General features: G+C 38.1%; 1 protein-coding gene across 3 annotated transcripts in view; it reads left to right on the plus strand.

Annotated features, from left to right (window-relative positions):
* Nucleotides 1-25,440, plus strand: part of Faf1 (Fas associated factor 1) — a 345,021-nt gene that overhangs the window by 292,546 nt on the left and 27,035 nt on the right. For all 3 annotated transcript variants that reach the window (XM_036177177.1, XM_036177179.1, XM_036177178.1), the window contains exons 16-18: nucleotides 8,828-8,908; nucleotides 10,651-10,728; nucleotides 19,600-19,815. In XM_036177177.1, coding sequence (XP_036033070.1) covers nucleotides 8,828-8,908; nucleotides 10,651-10,728; nucleotides 19,600-19,815 — 375 coding nt within the window. The remainder of the gene's footprint in view (nucleotides 1-8,827; nucleotides 8,909-10,650; nucleotides 10,729-19,599; nucleotides 19,816-25,440) is intronic.

Genomic DNA, 25,440 nt, shown 5'->3' on the forward strand with positions numbered 1-25,440 from the left:
TTCTACTTTTAATAATGTTTGCATTTTTCATTGTCTGTAAGACTAATAGTTCATTGGGGGAATAGAATGGCATCACAGTGAGAATGGGAATGCAGGGTAACCTTTGAGTGTATTCAAATTGGCCAAGGCCTGGAGTAAGTTTCAAAGGCAAAAGTAAAAAATGAAACAGTAATTTTTGTTCACAAGGATTATTAACAGAAAGTATGCTAGTCCTGTGTCAAACTGGTTGGATATTTTTATGAGGCTTATTGTTTGTTTTTGTTTTGTTTTTTAAATCGGGTCATTCACTACTTAACCCAGGATGACATTGAATGCACCACCCTTCTGCCTCTGCCTCCCAAGTACTAGGGTTGTAGACAAATACCACTCACCAGGCTTGCAGTAGTTTTTGTGTAAGGTTCTAGTAGACACTGCAAGGCTGTGGTTCTGGTATTCCTTTGTGACAGTTACTATCAGTCAGTTGTGTAAGAACCTTTCCTTTATAGTCACCCAGATTGATTGATTGATTGATTGATTGATTGATTTCTGGTTTTCTTAGGCTTTATATTTTCATTCTGTAACATTAAATGATAGAATTTATGGGTTATTTCTTATTTGGGAGCTATCACAAGGAAAATTTCTATGCAAGTTTATTTGCACGTTCATGTATGGGCTGGAAGCCTTGAGTCATATGGTATATTTATGGTGAACATTTTCATAAACTGCCAAATGTTTTCCAAAGCAGGGAGACTGTTTTGCATTCTCAGCAGCAGAGTGCAGGAATGTCAATATCTCCACATTCTTGTTAGCACTTGGTATAATGTTTTTCATTTTAGACATTCAAATGAGTGTGTAGTGCTGTTTGCTGGTTTTAGTTTCCATTTCCTATTTACTAATGAGATGGAGAGTCTTTTCATGTGGCTCATGTGTTTTACATATGCCTTTAATTGATGAAAGGGTTTGAAAATCTTTCCCATTTTTTAAACTTGGATCTTTCATTACTTATTTTATTTTGAGAGTCCTTTACATATCTAAGTTACAAAGTTCTTTATTTGACATGATGTGTAAAGATTTTTCTCCCTATCTGTAGCTTGTCTTTTATTCTCTTTTATAAAGTAAGTTTTGGTTGTCTTTAAAAAGAACAAAAGTTTTTAATTTTTATATTTTAATTCAATTTAAACATTTTTTCTTTCATGTATCCATGCTTTTGAATCAAATCTAATTGTCTCCTAACACATGGTCACTGTACTTTCCTGTGTTCCTGTGGTAGTATTGATGCAGATCTTACATTGAGGTTTATAATCCATTTGGTTTGTTTTGTAAATAAAAATTTATGCATAGAAATTCTTGAGCTATGTGGATATCTAGTAGTTCCAGCACTATTTTTGGAGCATCATCCTTTTCCACCAAATTACTGTGGTGCCAGTGTGGAAAAACTATTAGCTTGTAGAACATAGGTCCGTATCTGAACTCTGCCTTTCCCTTTGTTCTGTCCTTATACTGATGCCATGTTCTTACTTCAGCATCATGACCATTCTGGAGGTAAGTCAGAGTCCTCTAGCTGTTCTTCTCGGAGCTTTTGCAGTTGTTCCCATTCCCTTGAATGTCTGGATGAGCTTGTCAGTTTCTTTGGGTATTTTGGTTGGAATTATGTTGAATCTGTAGATCTTTTGGAGAGAATTGTCATTAAAAACGGTGTTTTTCCTAATCCATGAAAGTGATTTCTTTTTATTTGCTAGATCTTTAGTGTTTTATTACTCTTGATGTACAAATCATTTGTGTGCTTTTAACAGTATTTCATGTATTTTACACTGTCATAACTGTTACAGATTATTTGTGTTTTTCACAGTATTTCATGTATTATCCTTTTATAGCTGTAGTTGGTTTTCTTTTTCTTTATTTTTTATTTTTTCCTCTTTGGGGGCCTGCCACCTAGCTTCCAAATAATAAATACATGGAGACTTATTCTTACTTAAGAATGTCCAGCCTTAGCTTGGCTTGTTTCTAGCCAACTTTTCTAACTTAAATTACTCCATTTCTCTTTAACAACATTTTGCCTCTGAGCTTTTTACCGTTTTTCTATATATCATTCTTTCCTTCTTACTCCATGGCTGAGTAGCTGGCCCCTGGCATCCTCCTCTCCTTCTCCTTTTCTTACTCCTCACTCTCTTACCTAGATTTATCCTACTATTTATTCTCTGTGCCTGCCAGCCTCTCTTGTTTCTCTTTCCTGCCTAGTTGTTGGCCATTTATTTGTTTATTAGACCAATCAAGTGTTTTAGGTAGGCAAAGTAACATAGCTTCACAGAGTTAAACAAATGCAATTGCTTGCTTCCTGTCTTATATCCTGTGGACTCACTTACTGATTTTGATAGAATCCATAAATTTTCCACATCTTACTATTTTTCTTTTGAATATAGGGAGTTCTACTTCTTCCTTTCTATTATGGATGATTTTTATTTCTTTTTTGCCATACATTAAAATCCATCTCTCTAATGCCAGCTCTCTGAAGTTCATTAAGGTGAAAGACAGTTACATCTGCCTTTGGCATAGGAAGGATGGTGAAAGAATTCATGTTAGGGGCTAGTCAATACAGATGAAGAAGTTATTGTTAAAATGATAGCTTTTAAACAAGCAAGCAAGCAAGCAAAATTTAACCAGTGTGGTTCACCCTGTAATCATCCCAGTGGATGCAGATAACAGTTAATCTATTTCTAATGCTGAAAACACTTTGAGTGTGATATGATTTAGAGCAGAATGTTCTTAACCTGATAAAGAGTACCTGTAAGTGTCAACCTAGAGCTGACTTCTTAGATAGATGGATGGATGGATAGATAGATAGATGGTTAGGTGGATGGATGGATAGGTGGATGGGTGGATGGGTGGGTGTTGGATGTAAATATATTTTAAAATTACTTTAATTAAAATATAATTACATCATTTCCCCAATCCCTTTTTACCCAACCCTTCCATGTACCACCCTGTGCCCCCTCTCAAAATCTTTGCATCTTTTGTTATTTTTTTTAACTTTTTTACATTTTATTTTTTATGTGCATTGGTGTTTTGCCTGCATGTATGTCTGTGTGGAGGTGTAGGATCCCCTAGAACTGAAGTTACATTCAGTTGTGAGCTGCCATGTGGGTGCTGGGAATTGAACCTAGGTCCTTTGGAAAAGCAGCCAGTACTATTAACTTAAGGCCTACTCAAAAATAGAAAAATCATGTTTGTTACTGGAAACCTACCTAACTTCTCCTGGCTAGTGAGATCATGGATCTTAGAGGAAAACCTTCTAAAATGCTACTTTGCTAACTACATTCTAAATACTTATCCTTATACCCACAGATAAGTGTAGTTATCAGTCCTCATTAAAGAAGCTTCTCTGTTACAGATGGAGACTGTTGAGAAATTCAGCTAACTTCTTACAGTGAAAGGCTACCTGTTCTGGTCATCTCAGGAGGAGGGCAGGGTGTCTATTCAGAACACTTGAGTAACCACTGAACTAGTGTTTCTAGCCAATAGCACTGCTCCCCAAAGAAGTCTCTGATCTATATTCTCTGTATAAGGTTTCCTGTTCTAAGTACCTTATGTGAACAGAAACATGATCATTATCCTCTCTAACATAGTGTCCTTAATGTTTATCTATATTGTAGTATCATTTCTTTTTATACCTGAATAATAATTTTGTGTGTGTGCATATATGTGTGTACCACATTTGTATCTTCATCTTTCTGTTGGTGGATTCTTGGGTTATTTGTACCTCCTGGCTATTGTGAGTACTACTATGAATACATAGCATGAACATTTAATGGTCTTAGTTAATGAACATTTATGGTCTTATTTAAAGATGCCTATTTGAGCCTTTTGCCCTTTTTTTGATTTGTAAATATTAATTACATTTTGTAATCATCCTTTCTCTTAATGGCATCCTTTGATGCACAGAAGTTTTTAATTCTTATGATTTTTTTTTCTGTCTATCTGTTGTCTTTTTCAGATTTTTGAGACAGGGTCTCACTCTGTAACTCAGGCTGGCCTAGAATTCACTCTACAAAGATATATTTGTAGGCCACAGGAGTAGGGCCAAGAGCACTTCAGGTTATAAAACTAGATTTGTAGATTAAGTTTAACCCCAACCCCTGGGATTTTTTTTTTTTAACTCTGATGATACGGTATAATCTGTGTGTATCAGGAAGTACCTCAACAGTATTACCTCTAATCCCCTAAACTGGGCATAGCTTTGAGTAGGGCAGTTGGTATAAAATCTAAAGAAAAGATAAGAACAAATATAGCCATGTACAAATAATCACAAACACATGGGAAAACCATAATAAATTTGTGAAATTTCATTCTGAACCATATGCCTTCAAGCAGTCCTTCTGCCATGATGGTCAGGAAGGAGTATAAGCAAGGAAAAGCTGGGGAAGCATTCAGGAGTCCTGGGCTCCCATCTAAGCTCTGCCACTAGCGTTATTAGATAGGTGCATGCACTTCATCTGTCCTCATTCTCCATGTCTAAAATGTCTCCTTTGGACTTAGTGGTCCTTCTATGTTTATAAAAGTGTATGAAAACAGGTGGGGCTTTGAGCAGTAGAGCTGATGGACCAGAAAGCAACATTACTTAAGGAAGAGAGTAACTTAACTCCGGAACACAACAATAGATCAGTACACTCTTTAACAAATGATAATGATATCACACGTGAATTATCTGGCCTACTCTGAATCCCCAGTGCTAATGTCATAGTGAATGTTAAAATGATACTTAATATTTGTGGCAAAAAGAAAGGAGAAAAGATGAGCAGGCAGGATGGTGACTAGTTGGTTTAGTCTTTTACATCAGATGTGTACTTAATGGCCTTTTATATTTGCAACAGTCTGTTCTAAAACAGACTGTTTACTTCGAGAACTTAATTGTGAACTATAGTTGTATTGAAATGGCTTCCAGCTGTTGTAGCTTGTCCCTTTTAGAATGTACAGAGTATCATAACAAGTCAGGCCTGCCCAACCGGCTGTCTACAGTGAACAGGCAGGGTTGCACTATAGATGAGCTATTCCTTGTTTCCTATTTTCACTGCAAACAATTGGTGCTTTATGCCTAAAATGATGATTATTTATCCAGTGTACACTTGGAGCTGAGGATGTAACTCAGTGGTAGGTCCTGTCCTTAGCATGTACAAAACCCTAGATCTACTCCCCAACATTAAAATAAATAAATGAAAATAGAATCCAAGCCTGGTGGCACAGGCCTGTAATCTTAGTACTCAAAAGGTAGAGGCAATAAAATCAGTTGTTCAAAGCCAGCCTAGGCTACATGGAGCCAATATCAAAATAAAAAAAGTTTTTTGTTTTTGTTTTTTAAAATCGAAGCATGGTGGCACATGCCCTTAATAACAGCATTTGGGAAGCAGAAGCAGGCATATCTCTATGAGTTTGAGGCTAACTAGCCTGATCTATATAGCTACCCAGGCCAGCCAAAGCTACATAGAACATGTAAAAGAAAGACAGACAGGAGTGGTCAAAGTTTTTGCTGTGCACAAGGATTTCGAGTTAGATAGATTTCCAGCACCCACATAAAAGCCAGCCTTGGCAGTGTGTATCTATAACCTCAGGACTGTCAGAAGAAGCAGGCAGATCCCAGGGGCTTCTGGCCAGTGAGCCTATCCAAATCTGTGAACCCAGACTTTGAGAGATTTTTCTCTTAAAAAGTAATCAAGAATACCAGGAGAACACAGCCCACAGACTCAACTAAGTGTGGCTCTTAGGGGCTTACAGAGACTGAAGCACCAATCACAGAGCCTGTATGGTTCTACACTAGGTCCTGTAGCTATGTTATGGTTGTTAGCTTGAGGTTTTTGTGGGACTTGTAATAGTGGGAGTGGGGGTGCCTCTGACTCTTTGGCCTGCTCTTGGAACCCTTTTCCTCCTAATGGGTGGCTTCATTCAGCTTTGAACCAAGGGTTTGTGCCTAGCCTTGTTGCATCTTGTTATGTCATGTTTAGGTGATATCCCTGGGAGGCCTGCTCTCAGAGCAGAAGATCTGAGGGGATGAGAGGAGTGGAGGGAGGGGAAACTGCAGTCAGGATGCAGTGTATAAGAGAAGAATAAGTAGAAAGAAAAAAACACTAAGGTTTAGCACAATAGAAGAAGACAAACCATATCAACCTTTGGCCTCTATATGTGTGTGCACACGTAGATAAGAACACCTTAAATGCTTTAAAGGGAAAACACAGAATATTCTGAAATTGGAACTAATTTCAGGAAAAATAAGGTCAATTTAAAATTTTAAGCATCCTAAATATTTACATAGTACATGTTTGTATAGATGTAGAAAGGGGCAAGATTATTCTTATAACTTGTTGATTTCATTTTAGACATAGATAATTCCGAAAATATATTTATCCACAGGCACACTGGATCCATAAAGAGTTCAATGCTTTAATTGATGTCAGAAAAGGAAAACATTTACCCATTCATATAGATTGCCATTGGCAACACCAGGACTTGTGCACAAGTATGCTGGCCCACCCAGTGCCCCTCCTCAGTTATGATGAAGAAACTATTGAATACAGATTAACTGGTTTAGATGAAATATCTAAGTGGCGTTCTGCAAAAACTTGTGTTTGGGTTAAGGACGGGTGTTTACAGAGTAGTAAATTCCCTGAAGGAGTATGTAAACAGAAACAGGAGTATGACTTGTGGATCGTGTAAAATAACCATAAAACCTCATAAATAGAATGGAGTAAAAGATTATTAGTTGGAGTTAGTGGAAATGTAAAGGAAAATATGTCTGTGTAGTTAAAAATATACTGCTAAATATGTCTCTAGTATGTTTCAAGGTCCATTTTTATTTGTATTTTTCAGTTTACTTATTATATGTTTTTGCTTTGTAATAACCCAAATATTGGAATGAGAAGGCCATAGGGAGAAGGCCAGTCTTGACTAGGATTAGAGAGGGCACCTAAGAGAGTGCTGAACATACACTCAGCCTTGAGAGGGCATATAGTGAATTAGAAAGGGAACGGAAGTGTTAAGCCTTTTGAAATTTCTGTAACAGATCAGAAATGGGCAAATATTTGTGACTGTATATTTTCAGCCTAATGCAACAACGACTGAAAGGGAAACTTAGACTCATGGGTGCAGTTATTTATTAAATACTTTATTAAATTATTAAGTACTTGACCAGGCATGGGAGTGCATATCTTAAGTTATAATTATAATTAACTTAATTTCACATATCAGCCACAGATTCCCCTGTCTTCCCTCTTCCCAGCCCCCCAACCCACCCCCCCATTCCCACCTCTTTCAAGGCAAGGTCCAGTCCCCTCCTCCCTACGCCAAGGCTGAGCAAAGTGTCCCAGCATAGGCCCCACACTCCAAAAAGCCAGCCCATACACCAAGGACAGGTCCAGGCTTCACTGCCTGGGGGGGGTCTCCCAAACAGTTCAAGCTACTCAACTGTCTCACTTATCCAGAGTGCCTGGTCCAGTTCCATGGGGGCTCCTCAGCCATTGGTTCACAGTTCATGCATTTCCATTAGTTTGGCTATTTGTCTCTGTACTTTTTCCAATCATGGTCTCAATATCTCTTACTCATACAATCCCTCCTCTTTCTCACCAATTGGACTCCTGAAGCTTCACCTGGGGCCTGGCCATGGATCTGTGCATCCACTTCTATCAGACACTGGATGAGAGTTCAATCATGACAGCCAGGTTGTTTGGCCATCCAATCCCCAGAGCAGGTCAGCTCAGGTGGGAGTGCATATCTTTAATCCCAGGCAAAAGCAGGCAAATCTCTGTGATTGCCAGGACAGCCAGGACTATACAGTGAAACCATCTCAAAAATAATTATAATAATAATAATAATAAAGTAGGTATATTTTAGATATTCCAGTGGATTTTACAAATAAAAAATTTCATTAGTGAATTGATTTTTAATTTCATATAAAATCAAGAGTTCAATTTAGGTAGATGGTTTCCTCACTTTAGAAACTAAAGGTGTTCTAAAAGAGGACCTGGAAATGGCTGTCAGACAAGTGCCACACAAGCATGAGGACCTAAGTTCAGATCCTCCACACTCATTAAAAGACAGGCTCACCAGTGTGGTGTGTGACTCCAGTGCTGGGGGACTGGAAGCAGGGCTCTAAGCTCATTGGCCAGCCAGCCTCTTAGGTTTAGCTTTTCTAGTTCTCCTTTTTCATGTTTTACTGTTCTACGTGTACCTGTATTGTTGGCTAGGTTCTACATATGAGAGAGAAAGACAAATTGTAAAATATTTATTTCTATTAGCCATATGATTTGAGTATGAATGTAGTAGGGGACTACTTAATAACCAAAAGAAGAAAGATTTTTTGTCTTAACTGAAATTTTAGTGATGTGGTGTAAAATGAGGTTAACAAGAGTATTTTGCTTTCCGCCTTTAAAAAAATTTCCTCCCAGTCCTTAATACCAATGCTAAAAGTCTGCAAATTAGGAGAAAAGGGTAGAGGAGCTCATAATTATACAAATAAATTAAGCATTCCATGCTTTGCTACAGTTCATATGCTACTGCATTTAATTCTCACAACAGCCATATATGACAAGTAGTGTTTCAATTTGCTATAGAGGAAATGCACGATTTCTAGAGTTAAGTGACTTACAAATAGTCACATGGTTAGTTTATATACAGTAGAGCTAGGATTCAGATATTCTTATTTTTGCTGTGTATCAGGTTGCTGTTCTTGCTTGTTTGCTTATTCTGTACACTTTAAAAGTTTCTTCTTTAATTGTAATAAGTTCATTTAGAAATAAAACAGGATACTTTACTTTTTTTTTCTCCTTAAAAAAAGATGAAACTTAACCTGAATCTTTCATTTAAGGATGAACGTGAAGCCAGAGAAAATGTGAAGAGAGAACAAGATGAGGCCTATCGTCTTTCCCTTGAAGCCGACAGGGCAAAGGTAGGTTTGGTCAAGTGTCTTCTGGAATATAGAACTGAATCCTAAATGGTTTTTGGTTGTCTGAATGCCATCTCTCTCTCTCTCTCTCTCTCTCTCTCTCTCTCTCTCTCTCTCTCTCTCTATCTATCTATCTCTCTTTCTCTATCTCTATCTATCTATCTATATATATGTATAAATATATATATGTATACACACACACACACACACACACACACACACACACACACATATCACTTGGCACCCTAAAAAATGTTAAATTTTCTTTAGAAAAAGCTAGGTTCAGTTAACAGAAAATAGTTTTACCCATAATTCTCATATTATCGTTCATTTTGACAAAATAAATTGTGTCAGAATAATAAAATTGATAAGAAAATTAGCCTGCTATCTGTATTATAATTAGTGTATGGTAGAACCCAGTAGAGTTTTTAACATTTACTTATTACTACATTTTTGTGCTGGTGTGTGTGTGTGTGTGTGTGTGTGTGTGTGTGTGCCTTGAACGAGTCAGTTCTCTCCTTCTACATTGCAGGTCCTAATAATCTAACTCAGGGTATCAGATATGGCCTCAGGCACCCTTCCTTGCTGAGTCACTCACCTGCCCAGATGTTCATTTAAGTCCTTTTGGTGACTACTGTGCTTTTAGGTTTAGAAACAGTGACCTAGTCAATGCTTCTTAAGCACATGCTGCTGTATTGGGTATTGAAGGAGCAGAAAATGAGTAAGTCTTGTTGGTTCCCGCAAACGACTTACAGTTTGGTGGAATGGCTTAAGTCAGGACCACAGACTGCGTTCCTTTAGGCAGGTGGCCCACAAGGCATCAAAGAAGCACCGAATTTGTGAATGCTAGTGAACTAGAGTTTCAGTGAGGAAAAAAAAAAAATCTTTCAGCTGTTTTGAAATGGGAATGTGCTGGAAATGCTTTCATATAGGTGATCTACATGGACTATGCAGAGGAAAGGGTAGTAGAGCAAGCTAGCCTCCAGAACACTTGGAGGCATAAAGACACACTGTTGTGACTAAAACTTGAGGTTTGTACCAGAGCACAAGAAGAAAGGATCAAAATTTAGGCACAAGAGAAATGCCCTGGGGGTGGTTTTTGTTGAGTGGGGGTTGTGGTGGTGATGTTTTGGTTTGCTTTGGTTTGCTTTGGTTTGGTTTGGTTTTAGAAACAGACTGTGAATCCTGGGCAGACCTTTAACTCACTATATAGCCAAGAATAACCCTAAACTTCTTATCCTCCTGCTTACACCTCCAGAGTGCTAGGATTCACACATGTGACAGCATGCTCAGTTCATGCTTTGTGGTGCTGGGGATCAAACCAGAGCTTCATGTATACTAGGCAGGCATGCTGCCAGCTCAGCTCTGTGTGTGTGTGTGTGTGTGTGTGTGTGTGTGTGTGTGTGTGTGACCAAGAATCCAGCATATCAGAAAACTACTTTTTGTAGTTTTCCATTTACATTCTTATTCCAGAAAGAAACATTGCTATTATCACAGGGCCTGTGTAAATTATATTGAATAAGCCCTTTGGATATAACTTGTACTTTTTCCCCCTCCCCCCCAGAGTAGAAAAGTAGATTTCCACCCAATCGCTTCATGTAACTCAATTAAAAAAAAAAATCCTCATAGCGGAATTCAACACTGTTAAACATTTATCACAATCCTTATATAAGCTTGATTCCTTTGTTTTATTATTTTTTATATAAATGTTTATTAGTATTTGTCCTTGTCCATTACATCAACAGAGAGAAGCTCATGAGAGAGAGATGGCAGAACAGTTTCGTTTGGAGCAGATTCGCAAAGAGCAAGAAGAGGAACGAGAGGTAGGCTGTAATTTCAGAAAGATACTCTGTTGTATTTGGTAGTGAGGTTATTAGTATTTTTTAAAACACATTTGTGCTTTTCTTGGGCTGGTTTTGTATAAAAGACCTAGACTGCCTTTAAAAGAATTATTCCCTGTCTGGTATATGGAACTCTTAGAAAAAGCTTGATCAGGTAGAGTTCTAGTCATGGTTTCTTTTCCCTTCGTTTCTATTCCCATTTTTTGACTCCATCATTCTTAGATTTTCTTACTCTGAGAACATAACAAGTGTTTTCCCTTCCCCAGACTTTAACCCATCAAAAAATTCCAGTGCTACTTCTACAATGTCTTGTATTGAGTCTCTAGATTTGTTCAGCTGCTATTTTCCTTTTGAGGTTATGCCTATATGAAGTAGAGGAAATTTATACTTACTCACTGTGTTTTTTATACTATGTACTTCACAGTCTTAGTAGATAGTGATACACATGTGGGATCTGCCTTGCCAAGCTTCATAGTCTTTAAAATGTAGAATTATGGTGCTAGAATAATAAACATTGTGAGAGACGTATGCCTAAGTACAGTAGGAATAAGGGGAGCAGTATTGAGGGATTCTTCCACTGCAGGGGCATTTAGAATACTTTTCTAGGCAGGAGGTCAATAGTGTGGTTCACTTATTAAAATGAAGGAGCTATCTGACAATTTATGAAAAATCTAGAGGTCTGAGAAATTTTATTACTTACCATTCTTGGTAAAAGATACCATACTTTGATTTATTCACTTATTTCACCCCTGTTTTACTCTGTATGTGTACACATTACTAGTGGCCAGCAGACAACCTATCTACTTTTATTTACTTATCTTTTCTTGTTTGTTCGGTTATTTTTTCTTTTCTTTTTGAGCTAGCTACTCTGCCCCCAAATCAAAAAATAACAATAACAACAACAAGAATTACATGGAACACAGCAAGGGAAACAAATAATAATAATGCTTTCTGCCTGCAACAACCAATTAAATCTTAGGAATATATAATATGTCTACAAAATAAGAGGAAATCAACAGGGAAAAGAATGTACTAAGTGGCATAGGATAAGTAAAAGCAAAATATTTAGGGAGTAAGGGACAGAGAAAAAAAATCTTTCATAGCTTTGATAATCAGAAAATATATGAAGAAGTAATATTTGAGCTAGATCTTGAATGATGTCTAAGATGCATCTGTCTGTGTTCTGATACTTCCCAAGTATCTGCTACATATGCAAACCCTGATTCTCATTGTACTGCATCTGTACCTTAACAGCTCTGCTAGCTGCTTTGAATATTCTTATTCAATAATCATGAGAACAAGGCACAAGGTTAGAGATTTCTCTTCACAAGTAAGAAAAATCAGTGAGTCATGTGTAGAACTAGAAACAGCTGAGATTCTCACCTAAGATCCTTATAACTATAAAACTCATGGCCTTCTACATACCCTATTCTAGTCCAAGTATCGTTTATGTATCTACAGTAGTCATATATGTAGAAATTTGTAGACTTCAGATACAGAGAATTATCCACGATCCTCTTAAGCTAGTTTAAGGAATACTAATACTGAGATGACTCATCCAGTAAAGATACCTGCCACCAAGCCTGACTACTTAAATTTGGTCCTTGGATCCTGTATGGTAGAAGTAGAGAACTGGCTCCCACAAGCTGTCCTCTGACCTCCACACATGTCACACACACACAGTTAATTAATGTAAAAAGTAAATGTAGTTTTAAAATTTTAAAGAAACACAGTTTAAAAACTTGAGATTGCTGCTCTTTTACACATGAACTTTCTGTCTCCTTCCCTCCATCTCCTCCCCCACCCCATATTTGGGTTTGTTTTGTTTTTCATTTGTTTTTGAGATAGGATCATACTACATAGTTCTGCCTTTTAATTACTGAGATTACAGGCATGAGCCACCATACCCTCCCTCTTTCTTACAGGGGATCTACAACCACACTAGCTTGCTCAATCAAGAGTAAAGATTCGGGCTGGAGAGATGACTCAGTGGTTAAGAGCACTGGCTGCTCCACCAGAGGGCCTAGGTTCAGTTCCCAGCATCCACACAGTAGCTCCTCACAGTCTTTAACTCTAGTCCTAGGGAATCTAATGTCCTCTTCTGGCTTCTGCAGATGTCAGGCACACATGTAGTACATAAACATACATGGAGGCATAACACTCATATAAAATAAAATTTATTTTTTAAAAACTTAAGTACACAAAAATTTAATACATGTTCTGTATTGATAATATGATAGCATGTATACTTACTTCTAATAATTTGCATCATTTACCCTGGGCTAAAATTTTCTTCTTCAAATATTTATAAGGCATATCTATAGAAGACACCTCATATATGTAAATATCCGCATACCAAAATCTCCTGAAATCTAAAGCACTTCTGGCCCCAAGCATTTCAGATAAGACATAATTCTACCTGTGTGTGTATTCCAGTTGTTAACATGTAAAAGGGTAGGAATCAAGGAGAGGTACAGATTAAACATTGCAGCAGTCAGTCCTTGCACTTTTCCATTGATATTTTCCCACAAAATACAACTTTGGCAATACTGTTTTCTCAAACTTCCCTCACTATCTGTCACAAAGGTTTTTTGGGTTTTTGTTTTGTTTTGTTTTTTTATTCCAGTCTTACCTTAATTTTTCTGTTATTTGCCTGTTAACATATTGCAGCACGCTAGTATGCCACAAACCACAACACTAGGGAATAGCTGCTGTTATTCAACCTCTAAGACCCAGAAAGGTCTGGCTTACCTGTTGTCACCAAACTGGTTGAACATATAATCTGGATCAGAAGCTAGGTCACCTGATTTTCCACAGTAACACTGCTAGCCTTCCGAGTAGAAATCCCAGTCCATATAATTACATTGAGAAACAAGAGTAGTTTTGTTATTTCTATTATCTCTGATATTTCAAGATAGAAATATGAACAGTCAAATCACCTTGTTCACAAGGAAATTCCCTATTAATTGACCTCATTTTTTATAAGCAATTGTTAGAATGAAATTAATAAAATATATAAAGATATATTAATCCAGTCCTTGACCATAATAAACAAATAAGTTATGACTATACTGAAGGAAAAACAAAAAACGTTACAACAGAAACCTTTCCCTTTTACTAATTTATATGTATCCTTTTTAAAAAAAATTATTTATTCTTCTCATATACATCCCAACTGCAGATTCACCTCACTCCACTCCTCCTAGTCCAAAATAGTTTTAAGTGATATGTATAAATATTTGTAATTGAACGAATTTTAAAAAGAATGATAGATGTACAAATACGGACAACTAGAAGAAGATAAGCAAAAAGTGATTATGAGCATGTTTGACAAGTAACTCTAGAGGGGAACAAATACATATAATCAGATTTGCTCAAAGTGAGCTGCACAGTGTGTTCTATATTTCTCTTGAGCTAAAACAATGAAAGATACAGTAGTTTCAAAGTTCCACTATATGAGTTTAACATCAGATAATATAGCTAGTCTTTCTAAGGATAACCTAGATTTTTCTGGCACTGAAGCCTTAGAGTAGTGATTCCTCTAGTTCTCGAAGAGGAATCTGTGTGTGGTGAACATATGACCTCTCCTGACAGATATTTTCATGTAATTCAAGTCATAAAGCCAAACTATAATTTATGTCACGTATTTCTGTAGGCAGGATCTTACAGTGCCTATAGAATGTGTAAGCAACTGTCATCCAGGATAGCTTTCCTTGTTACTGAGTTTTTGGCAAGTAGAGAAAAGACTCAACTAAAGTTTTACTCTGTGTTGAGCAGATGTTTATTGGTATTTTATTTATAAGTCGTTAAATCAGTTGCTATGTTTACTTACCTAACTTACTGTGTTATATTTGTAAGACATAGTCCAGCCCTCAAGAAGCTCATTATCTAGTGTAAGAGATGGACAAGTACAAAATAACTACAAGAAAAGATAGTGTACATTATAAAATTACTAAAGCAGCAGAGTGCTTCAAATGTGTGGAGGAAGGAGATGGTTTCTAAAGGTAGAAAAGCACAAGAAAGACTTCACAGAGGGGCAGGGTAGCCAGATGGTAGCATTACATGAAGCAGAGCAATGTTTTGATTAGGTTAATGGTTGGATGGAGGGCCGGGGAAGGGCCTTAGTTGTGAATAAATGTAGAAAGATATGTTTTACTGGAGAACACTACATGGACAAACTTAGAGAACAGTTCACTTATTAGAGCTATGCTTGAAAGGGCCACGTTTTGAAGAATTAATGATGGGAAAGAACTGACAGAGTTATTCAGTTGTATTCATTTCCTTTCAAAGTTATGCTTTTTCTGTCTACCCAAAATTATTTTCTTTTAAGCTTTGATGTCTCCTGAAGTAGAAAACATTAAATAATATTAAAGGCAAGAAAACAGAAATTATATTAGAAGACTTGGCAAGTTCCCTCGAGATTTTTATTGCCAGGCCATCATCTCTACTTACATTGCTAATATATATCATAAACTTTGTTTGTCTAAAATCTTAAACTTGATCACACCTTTCCTACCCAAATCTGCCTTCTGTACCTTTCCTGCCTCGCTTAGTAAGTGGAAAATCTTTTAGTAGTTTGAGCACAAACCTTGGTATCATGCTTGACTTCTATCTTTCACATCCATATTTATTTATTTACTTATTTGTTTGTTTGTTTGTTTGTTTTGGTTTTTCGAGACAGGGTTTCTCTGTGTAGTTTTGAGCCTTTCCTGGAACTCACTTTGTAGACCAGGCTGGCCTCGAACTCACAGAGATCCGCCTGGCTCTGCCTCCCGAGTGCTGGGATTAAAGGTGTGTGCCATATCCATCCGGCCTCACATCCATATTTAATGATTATATGTTTTGACCTACTTTAAAAATATACTTGCAAAACTCAGATATTTCCCCATTAACTCTGCTTCTACCAAACTTACCCAAAGGCCACCCAACTACCTAACTTGAGTCCATGTTTTACCTTTCATGGTCTTAATGCAGCCTTTAACACAATTGTTATGTCATGCTTCTTATATTAACTTCACATCTCCAAGTCAAAGCTAACACCTTATATTGATCTCAGTTGTATATCTGTAGAACTTCACCTAGAAGCTGACAAACTGTTTCTAAAATATATTTGAAGAAGAAATAGAACTGGAGTGGTCAAAACAATGATGAAAAAGAACACACTTTTGGAATTTGAGACTTTATCATCGTAAAAGTTCTAGGGAAAAAACACAGGAGAAAAATCTTCATGACTATGCAGAGAAACCCTGTCTCCAAAAACATCAAAGTCATGATCCACAAAATAAGAAGTCTCAGGGCTGGAGAGATGACTCAGTGGTTTAAGAGCACAGTCTGTTGTTCAGAGGACCTAGTTCAGTTCCCAGGTCCCATGGTAGGCAGTTCTCAACTACCTGTAAGTCTGGCTTACAGAGGATCTGATGCACTTCTGGCTTCTATGGGCAACTGCAGTCATATGCTTATAATTAAATACAGACATAAAGCATAAATTTTTTGTATTTTAATCACTAAAGAAAAACTCTAAATAAGACTTCATTGCTCTTCGGATTTCTTCCCATGAGGTGTGCACCCTTCGCCTCTCTCTCTCTCTCTCTCTCTCTCTCTCTCTCTCTCTCTCTCTGTCTTGTCTCCTTCCTTCCCTCTCTCCTTCCCTCCCTCTCTCTCTCACTCCCTCACCCCACCAAATAAAACTTCACTGAGTGGAAAAAAAAAGACTTCATCAAAACTAAGAATTCTGTGCATTGGGAATATGGATCAGTGACAGGGTGTTTGCCTCACAAGTACAAAGCCCTGGGTTAGATACTCAGTATCACACATATGCACACATATATACACACAGCAGGCTTATCGTCTGTACATTATTTCTTAATGTTAAAGGAGGAATAAAATCATTAAATGGCTTTCTCAAGCGGAATATGTTCTGAATGCCCTCTTTGTTTCCTCTCAACTCTTCTTCACTCTGCTCCTGTCACATAGAGCCTTGATGTTCACTGTGATTCCTACCTGTAATGCTTTGTGACCCAAATGTTCATGTGGCTTCCACTCTTGCTAGGCCTTTTCTTAATGTGGCTTACAGTGTTGGAAATTGTGGTCTTTCTCCATTCTTCTAGCATTCCCCACTCTATATGTAATTAATGTATTATATAATCAATGAGTACACATTTTCCTATATATTTTGTTGCCTTGGTGTTTGTCATCACCCTACTGAAAGATTAAGCTCAATTTAAGCAGAAATTTTTTGTGCTTTTTTTTTCTTTGTTCTTTTCCTGTTGTCTAAAACAGTGCCTAACTTAGAAAAATACTCAGCAAGAATTCATAGAATTAATGTTAGCTTTAGACTGTTTAACATTGTAAATTGTTATTTGCTACTTACTTTACTAATAAAAGTCTAGAATGCTGGGTGGTGGTGGTGCACTCCTGTAATCCCAGCACTCGGGAGGCAGAGGCAGGTGGATCTCTGTGAGTTCGAGGCCAGCCTGGTCTACAGAGCTAGTCCAGGACAGGCTCCAAAGCTACAGAGAAACCCTGTCTTGAAAAATCAAAAAAAAAAAAAAAAGCCTGGAATATAATGTACCCTTGTTTTTATACATGTATATGCAAATGTATCAAGCCAATCTTTGAGTATGATTATAAAGGTTTGGTAAAAGAATATATTTTGTTTCCTTTTTTAAATATTTTTGGGTTTTCGATATAGGATTTCTCTGTGTAACCCTGGCTGTCCTGGACTCACTCTGTAGACCAGGCTGGCCTTGATCTCACAGAGATCTACTTGCCTCTGCCTCCCATGTGCTGGGATCAAAGGCATGTACCTGAAACAGTGTAGAAGCGGTCTTTTCTGAGTATCTGTTTTCAGTGCCTAATTTTACTTCATAAAATATCTCCATTTCTCATTGTAGAGATGTGAATGCTTTAAGTAAGAAGATACTTTTAACTGTTTTTAAGAACAGTTCATATTTCTTATACCAGCCTCACTTTATCACGAACCTAAAATAATGCAAATAAAAAATCCTGTATTTATTGAGTAAACCAAATGAAGTTTAACAGTGCTGTTTACAGTGACTGTTTGAGTTTAGGTGTCCTTTGTGTCATTGTTTTAAAACAATGTTTGCTTACACAAATCCTTTGCATTTAGTATATTTGAGACTGGGCTACTGCTGTATTTTTGTTCTTTTTGCCCATGAAACAGTTGGTTATTCAGAAGCAAGGCAGTAGTGGACTTACCTATTATTTCTTCATTGCTTCCACATTGGTCCACTAGTATGGGATAGCTGAGGTTTGCTTTCATTCTGCAGAAAAGCCATAGAGACTGCTTACATTGAGGAGCAGAAACGGTCTGCACAATGAATAGACTAATGGGCTACTGTTGTTTATTCTCCCCAGTGTAATCACTGAGTTCAAACAATTATGTAGCATCTGTTACTGCACAGGGAAATGTCAAAATAGAAGCAAGCAGGCAGGTGGATTAAAGAGAAAGCAGTAGAAAACCAGGAAACACTGAATTAAGTTCTGATTTGAAGTATGTAAAAGGAATAATTGTACCAACAACAGTAGCAACTGTCCTCAGTTGTTCACGGTGTTATATTCAACATGAGGCACTAGTCCCACCAACTAAGTGCTGACCAGGTATCAGCACTAAGTATTTTTTAAATATGACTGTGTTTTATACAAGGACTTTTTAAGGAAGATGTTGTGACTTTGGGAATCAAACTCAGACTATGTGCATGGTAGGCAAGTGCTCTACCACTAAGCTATACACTTGACCCTGACCTTTTCTCTTATATGTATGGTCAGAAAGTCCGTTACTTACCTAATAACCAACATTTCATCCTCAGTCTGTCATAACAGGACACCTATATTCCTAATGAGGTTAAGGCTCTGTAAATGTATTTGCTTTGTTAGATGGTACATGCAGAAGTCAGAGGACAGCTTATACAAGTCAGTGCTCTTCTTCTACCATGTAGGCTCCAGGGATTGAATTCAGATCACCAAGTGTGAGCAGCAAGTGCCTTTACCTACTGAGCCTTCTCATTTGCTCAGATTAATGGTTTTTAAAACTGGCTCTTCAAAGTCAGATAGTGATAGACTTTGAAGACGGGGAGCCCCTAGAAAAGGGATTTGATTCTGAGATCTTGATCAGGTGCAAGTTTTATAACTATGTCGATGTTCTGAAAATTTACCAAGTTGCACACAATATTTAGACACTTTTACTTATATATGCTACTTTAATAAAAAAAAAATTTAAGGGGTTGGGAATTTAGCTCAGTGTTAGAGCACTTGCCTAGCAAGCACAAGGCCCTGGGTTCGGCCCTCAGCTCCGACCAAAAAAAATTAAGCAGTTCCACATACATTGCTAAATAAAAATATAAAGCTTAATATAACACCAGTTCACATATTATAAAAAATTTAAAATGCGTGCTTTTCTGAAGACATGCATAAAATTAATAGCACTTATCTAGGGTGAGGAGAAGGTCTTGGAAATAGTAATAGCTACATAAGTGGAGTATGCACTTAAAAACAATTTAAAGGGGGGCAGGTGAGATGACTCAGCAGATAAAGGCACATGCCACCAAGCTTGATGACCTGAGTTCAATCTTCCAGAACCCACATGCTGGAGGGAGAGAACCAATTCCTGCAAGTTGTCATCTGGAATCCACATACATACATAAACATACATACATACATACATATATACAGTACAAAATAAATCTTATTTTTAAAAAGTTGAAATGTTTTAATTAATTGATAACTCATGTGTTATGATTAGGTTTCAGGGTTTTTTTTTCTACTTTCTCCCTCACCCATTCTCTGTAATTCCATCTATGCCCTGTTTTAACACTCAATTTTTAATCTACTCAGGCCATCCGACTCTCCTTAGAACAAGCCCTGCCTCCAGAGCCAAAGGAAGAAAATGCTGAGCCTGTTAGCAAATTGAGGATCCGAACCCCCAGTGGCGAGTTCCTGGAGCGGCGTTTCCTGGCCAGCAGTAAGCTCCAGATTGTCTTTGATTTCGTGGCTTCCAAAGGATTTCCATGGGATGAATTCAAGTTACTGAGCACCTTTCCTAGGAGAGATGTAAGTTCCCTTCCTATGTCAAAGAGTGCTTTTAGCACATGGGGGCCAGAAAAAGGAGGCCATGAAAAGTAAAATGATATGGGCTACTGTAAAATGCCAAAAGGCCTTCTTGATGCTGTATACTAACCTCCTCAGACTTTGGCAGTTGGGTTTCCAGTCCAGCAGATGTGTTCAGAGGCCTATGAAAAAATTAGATACTAGATCTTTCTTCTGTCACTTTCTAGGTGTATACCTATCCTAACAGGCTTTCCTAAGGTCTCATCTTTGTATATGTCAGGGTATAACTATGAATTGTGCTTAATATCTTCATTATTAGAACAGGTTCAACACAAATACAGGTTCACTGAGAATGCATTATGTTAAGCTAAGATTACTCTGTGATGTGATAGTCTAACTGGCCTTGAGGATAGTAGTCTGTAGTCATAGTATGTCTGTATTATAGCAAGGTATTTAATAATATACTATTCTGGGGCAAAGTAGAAATATACAGTTAGTTAGATTCACTGATGATTAAGTGGTTGTATACAGAAGATATTGTCTATCATCTCTATGGAGGGAACTGACAGGCTCTATATTTAATCCTTTCCTATATACCATACTTATTAGTAATATAAATGAATATTAGATTTCTGAATTATGAAAAATAATATCAAAACAACCTGAGTATACTAAAACTATGGATAAAGTAAAGTTACCGGGTTTAATGGAAATATATAGAGGTTCATACCTTTAGCAGTTGTGATTAAATTAAGATAAATATACACTAGCAATGTATTGTGGATGCCAACAGAAAAGAAAGCTGCATTTTTAGAGGTATAAGCCCAACTGGAGGCTAACTGAATGGTCCTCTTCAACTCTACACTAAAAGAAACTAAACTTGAGAGCATTCTTAAGCTTCATGCTCAAATAGGAAGTCTGAAGAAGAAAGCGAGCCTGTCTAGAGCCCAAGGCTAATAGGAAAGAGGGGACTGGAGATGTTATCTGGAGAAGGAAAGCTCTTGGGAGACAGTGAGACTATCTTCAGCTTCTTGAGGCTTGCCATGAAAAACAAAGGTCCTGACTTTTTTGTGAGGAAGCATTCTGGAGGCTCATTTTCTACACCTTGACCGCTTGTGGGCCTCTGTGTTAATCACCTAACTACTACAAAAGGAAGCTTCTCTGATGAAGGCACAAATCTATGGGCCACACAACCAAGAGAATAGAGTACCTCAAATTGGACTTGATAACTTTAAAGGCGGGAGTGAGGGAAACACACAAAGTTAGACAGCTAGGGAAAGGGGAGAAGGATCTAGGAGTAGTTGGGGGAGGGTGAGTATGATCAAAATACATCATGTGAAATTCTCAAAGAATTAGTTGAAAAGCTTTTATTATTATTATTATTATTATTATTATTATTATTATTATTACTATTACTATTACTACTACTACTACTACTACTACTACTACTACTACTACTACTTTGGTTTAGGTTTTTGAGACAGGGTTTCTTTGTGTAGCCCTGGATGTCCTGGAACTCGTTTTATAGACCAGACTGACCTTAAACTCAGAGATTCCTCTGCCTCTGCCTCCCAAGTGCTGGGATTAAAGGTGTGTGCCACCACTGCCTGGCTTTAAAAGCTTGTTTAAAAGGGAGGCAGATTTGGCCTCATGTAAGAAAGCATTTTCGAGGAAGGAATATCTCATGACTAAAGTATTGATTTTCCTATCTTTAGAAATAGCAAGAACTGCTGAGCGGTAGTGTTGCACTCCTTTAATCCCAGCACTTAGGAGGCAGAGATAGGCGGATCTCTGTGAGTTCAAGGCCAGCCTGGTCTACAGAGTGAGTTCCAGGACAGCTAGAGCTACACAGAGAAACCCTTTCTTAAGGAAGGAAGGAAGGAAGGAAGGAAGGAGAGGGGAGGGAGGGAGGGAAGAAAGGAAGGACAGTCAGACTAGCTCAACTCTAAGATACATTGTAAATCTTAATTTTTTTTTTTTTATTCCATTCTGACTTTAACATACCAGAATTCAAGAGTTCGGTAAGGGCCAGGCAGCAGTGGTGGTGGCGCATGCCTTTAATCCCAACACTAGGGAAGCAGAACCAGGCGGATCTCTGTGAGTTCGAGGCCATCCTGGTCTACAGAGTGAGTTCCAGAACAGGCACCAAAACTACCCTGTCTCAAAAAACCAACAGATAAGAGTTCGGTGAGGGCTTATCCAAGTCCTTCACATTGATAGTCAGTTTTGCAGGATTGAGTCAGAAACCAATGGTGTATTTCCAGCCCACTGCCAAGCCATAAGTCCTCTCTAGATAAGATGAAGATCCTGCCTCTTAGGTCTGAGCTCAGGAAACTAGAGTGAACCAACCCTAAGTGGTGGTCATTAGTCCATCCTTTTCTCACTGGCCCCAACTACTGCTCCAACTCTTCTTCTGCATTTATGAGTGACACAAACATGCCTGCATATGTTTATAACACACAACCATATGTTGGTGAAGAAGCCATTGTCAAACACTTCAAGATCATGCTAGCAATCATACTTTATATTCTGTGGCAAACTCCTCAATTCTAAGAAATTGCAGAACTTGGAATAGAAATTACTCTTCCCAATCCTCTAAGTCACACTCCTGGGTCTCTTCAGTAAGATGCAAAGACTGGAGGACCAGTACAGGGACCTTCCTAGACTTTAAAATACACTTCTATTTTCTTTGAAATTAATCTTGTTTGTTTTTAAGACAAAATCTCACTATGTAACTCTAGCTTTCCTGGAACTCATCCTATATGCCAGGCTGGCTCGAACTCACAGAGATCTCATCTGCTTCTGCCTCTCAAGTGCTAGGATTAAAGATGTGCACCACTACACCTAAGTGAAATTAATTTTTAAAGTTAATTTTGACAGGATTTGAGATTTATTTATTTTTGTTAGTTTATGAGTATGGGTATTTTGCCTGAATGTATGTCTGTACCTCATGCATGCAGTGCCTGCTGAAGGTAGAAATGGGCATTGAATCAGTGAGCCACTATATTGAACCCTGGTCCTTTGGAAGAGCAGCCGGTACCTTTAACTGCTGAACCATCTCTCTAGCCTCTGAGGGAATTTTTTTTTAAAGATGCTAGAATTTCTCTTTATCAGTAAATGTTGACTTAAATATTACTGTTGAAAAGTTCATGGGCCTGCTGCCTATATGCCTTGAGCTTCCTGGCCAAGGCTTTGAGTACTGAAAGTATAAGCTTTGTTAGTATGGACCCACCATTTAGTCTTACAGAAAATTTACTCCTAATCTACCTCTCTCACACAACCTTTGTTTTCCATGGTTATAGAAGACTATTCAACCATTCTCTTTTTTCAGTATCTCTTTTAAACCTAATTCTGCTTCAGCTCCGCTCCCCATTACAAGACCAGTTTTACCAAGTTTGGCTCAATTTCTCAGGGAAAATATTGACCTGGAGATCGTCAACCTGAAATTAGCTGCCACTGAGTAATTTTTCCAAAGCCCTGCTGACCATTTCCTTTCTTGATTAAGATTCTCTAGTAGTTTCTGCTACCGTAGTATAGTATGGGTCCCTTGGGGAAGTTGAAAACTCTTAACAGTCTAGTCCCTTGCTATATTTCCAACCTTATTTCCATCAGTAGAACATTGCCCACTATTCACTAAAGGCACAGACTCTCTTGTGCCACTATGCCTTATATACTCTCTTAACATCTCATCAGTATCCACCCTCCCTCACTGTTTCATGTTTTAATGCTGAGCCCAAACACCAATCTCTGCAGAGCCCTCCCTTTTCTCCCAAGCTATGTACCATGACAGCTTATGCATGCTTTCCTCTCTCGCACTTGCCCTGTTTGATAATGACGTGTAGAAACCGTCCATATCACATCCACATCTCTCTCTGCTACAGTTCTTACCACAGTGCCTCATATGTGAGCTTTCAGTAACTGTTGTCAAATGCGATAACTTCAGACTCTCCTAAATCTCTTGTTCCTTAGTGAGCAAGCAAGGCTATTCCAATTCAGAACAGATGCCCTAGGCCCACCCAGATTCCAATCCTAAATCCAGAAAGCCCAGGACTCTAGGCCTCCTAGAGTCATAGATGAGCTGAGAGTTAATGGCACTTCATCCCTCTCTGAATGCTCTTTCAAGTCAAATGACTAGTGTTTTTACAAAGCTGCTCTGTAATAGCCATCTGTGTCTGCAAGGATTAGGATCTAATTTGTAAAAGTCATCTTAAATTACAGCCAAACTAAAGACTGTTAAAAAGCACATCTTAAGTCCTTGCCTCTTTAATAACAAATAATACGAGACTTAACTATAGGAGTCTTATTGTGTCTTGAGCCGTTTTTCCACAAAGCAAAGGCTGGTTTCTCACCAGAGGATCTATTAAGTGCTCTTCTGTACCCCTGTCTCCCCCGACAATGAAAACATTACTTCATATTAAGATTTCCCAGCTGTCCAACTATTTGCTGAGTGTCTGCTGGCTATTATACTTCTCTGAACTGAGCACTGTGGGATAACCAAAGTAGCAGCAGGCACCAGGCCTTCCCTAGAAAAAAGCCGATTGTCAGAATGGTTTTAAAGTGGGTTTTGTTTGCATTTTGTTAGTGAAAGTAACCAGGAAAAAGAATGGTAGTTCCTTCCAGAGCTTGAGTCAGTATGCTCTACCTCTTACCCACATCCGTGCCATAGACGTCACGGTCCTTACCTGGGCGTTCTCCTGTGAATTTGTCCTAACAGATGAGTAATGACACTGACCTTACTTCCTTTCTGGATCTGGGGTGGCCCAGACACAGGCCTCTACTAGAAAACTGTCCGTCAGTCGTGCTACTTGGTATGAGGTCATCAGTAACACTCAACCTCCTTTTCTGGGCTGCTTCCTTATGCTCTTCCTATTTCTTCCTTTTTCCCTCCCCTGTTCTCACCTTTCAGTTCCCAGTTGACATTCGGCATCTCCTTCCTTTCTTTCTATTCTTTCTCCTTACTTTATCCCACATCTCTTGCCTCTCGTGCCTTCTCTGGTTTTCTTCTACTGTCAGCTCTTAATCACATCACTCAGGAATTCTCCCTACAAGCAGTAGGTTAGTTTCTGTTTCTACAGTGACTAGAAGAAGATCCTAAGAAAAGACAAGCAAGCTCCAGCACCTGTGTCCCACTTGCGCACTGTCACTCTCTCTCCCTCTCCCTTCTCTCTCTTTCTCTTTCTCTTTGTTGTTCTTGTTTTAAGATAGGATTTCTCTTTGTAATAAAGAGAAAAAAACAAAGTTCTGGCTGTCCAAGAACTCACTCTGTAGACCAGGCTGGCCTTGAACTCACAGAGATCCACCTGCCTCTGCCTCCCGAGTGCTGGGATTAAAGGCGTGCGCCACCACCACCCACCACCTCCTTTCTCAAAAGTCAGAATTACAACAAATTTACTTATAAATATAAATAGCTTTTGTTTGTGACTCAAAAATCAAAGCAGCCTCCATTCTTGAAAACAGAATATGAGTTCCATTGAGCAGTAACAGAACCTTGGGTTTCACAAATTGGGAATGAGGAAACAGGATAATCAGGAGGGAGGGTGGGAAAACTGCTTGACTATATTACTTTTTTTTAATCAGGGTTAAAGCAGAAAGCACATCCCTTATCCTAACTCTGTTAGATTGGAATTC

Source organism: Onychomys torridus, chromosome 2, assembly GCF_903995425.1.
Source record: "Onychomys torridus chromosome 2, mOncTor1.1, whole genome shotgun sequence".
NCBI lineage: Eukaryota > Metazoa > Chordata > Mammalia > Rodentia > Cricetidae > Onychomys > Onychomys torridus.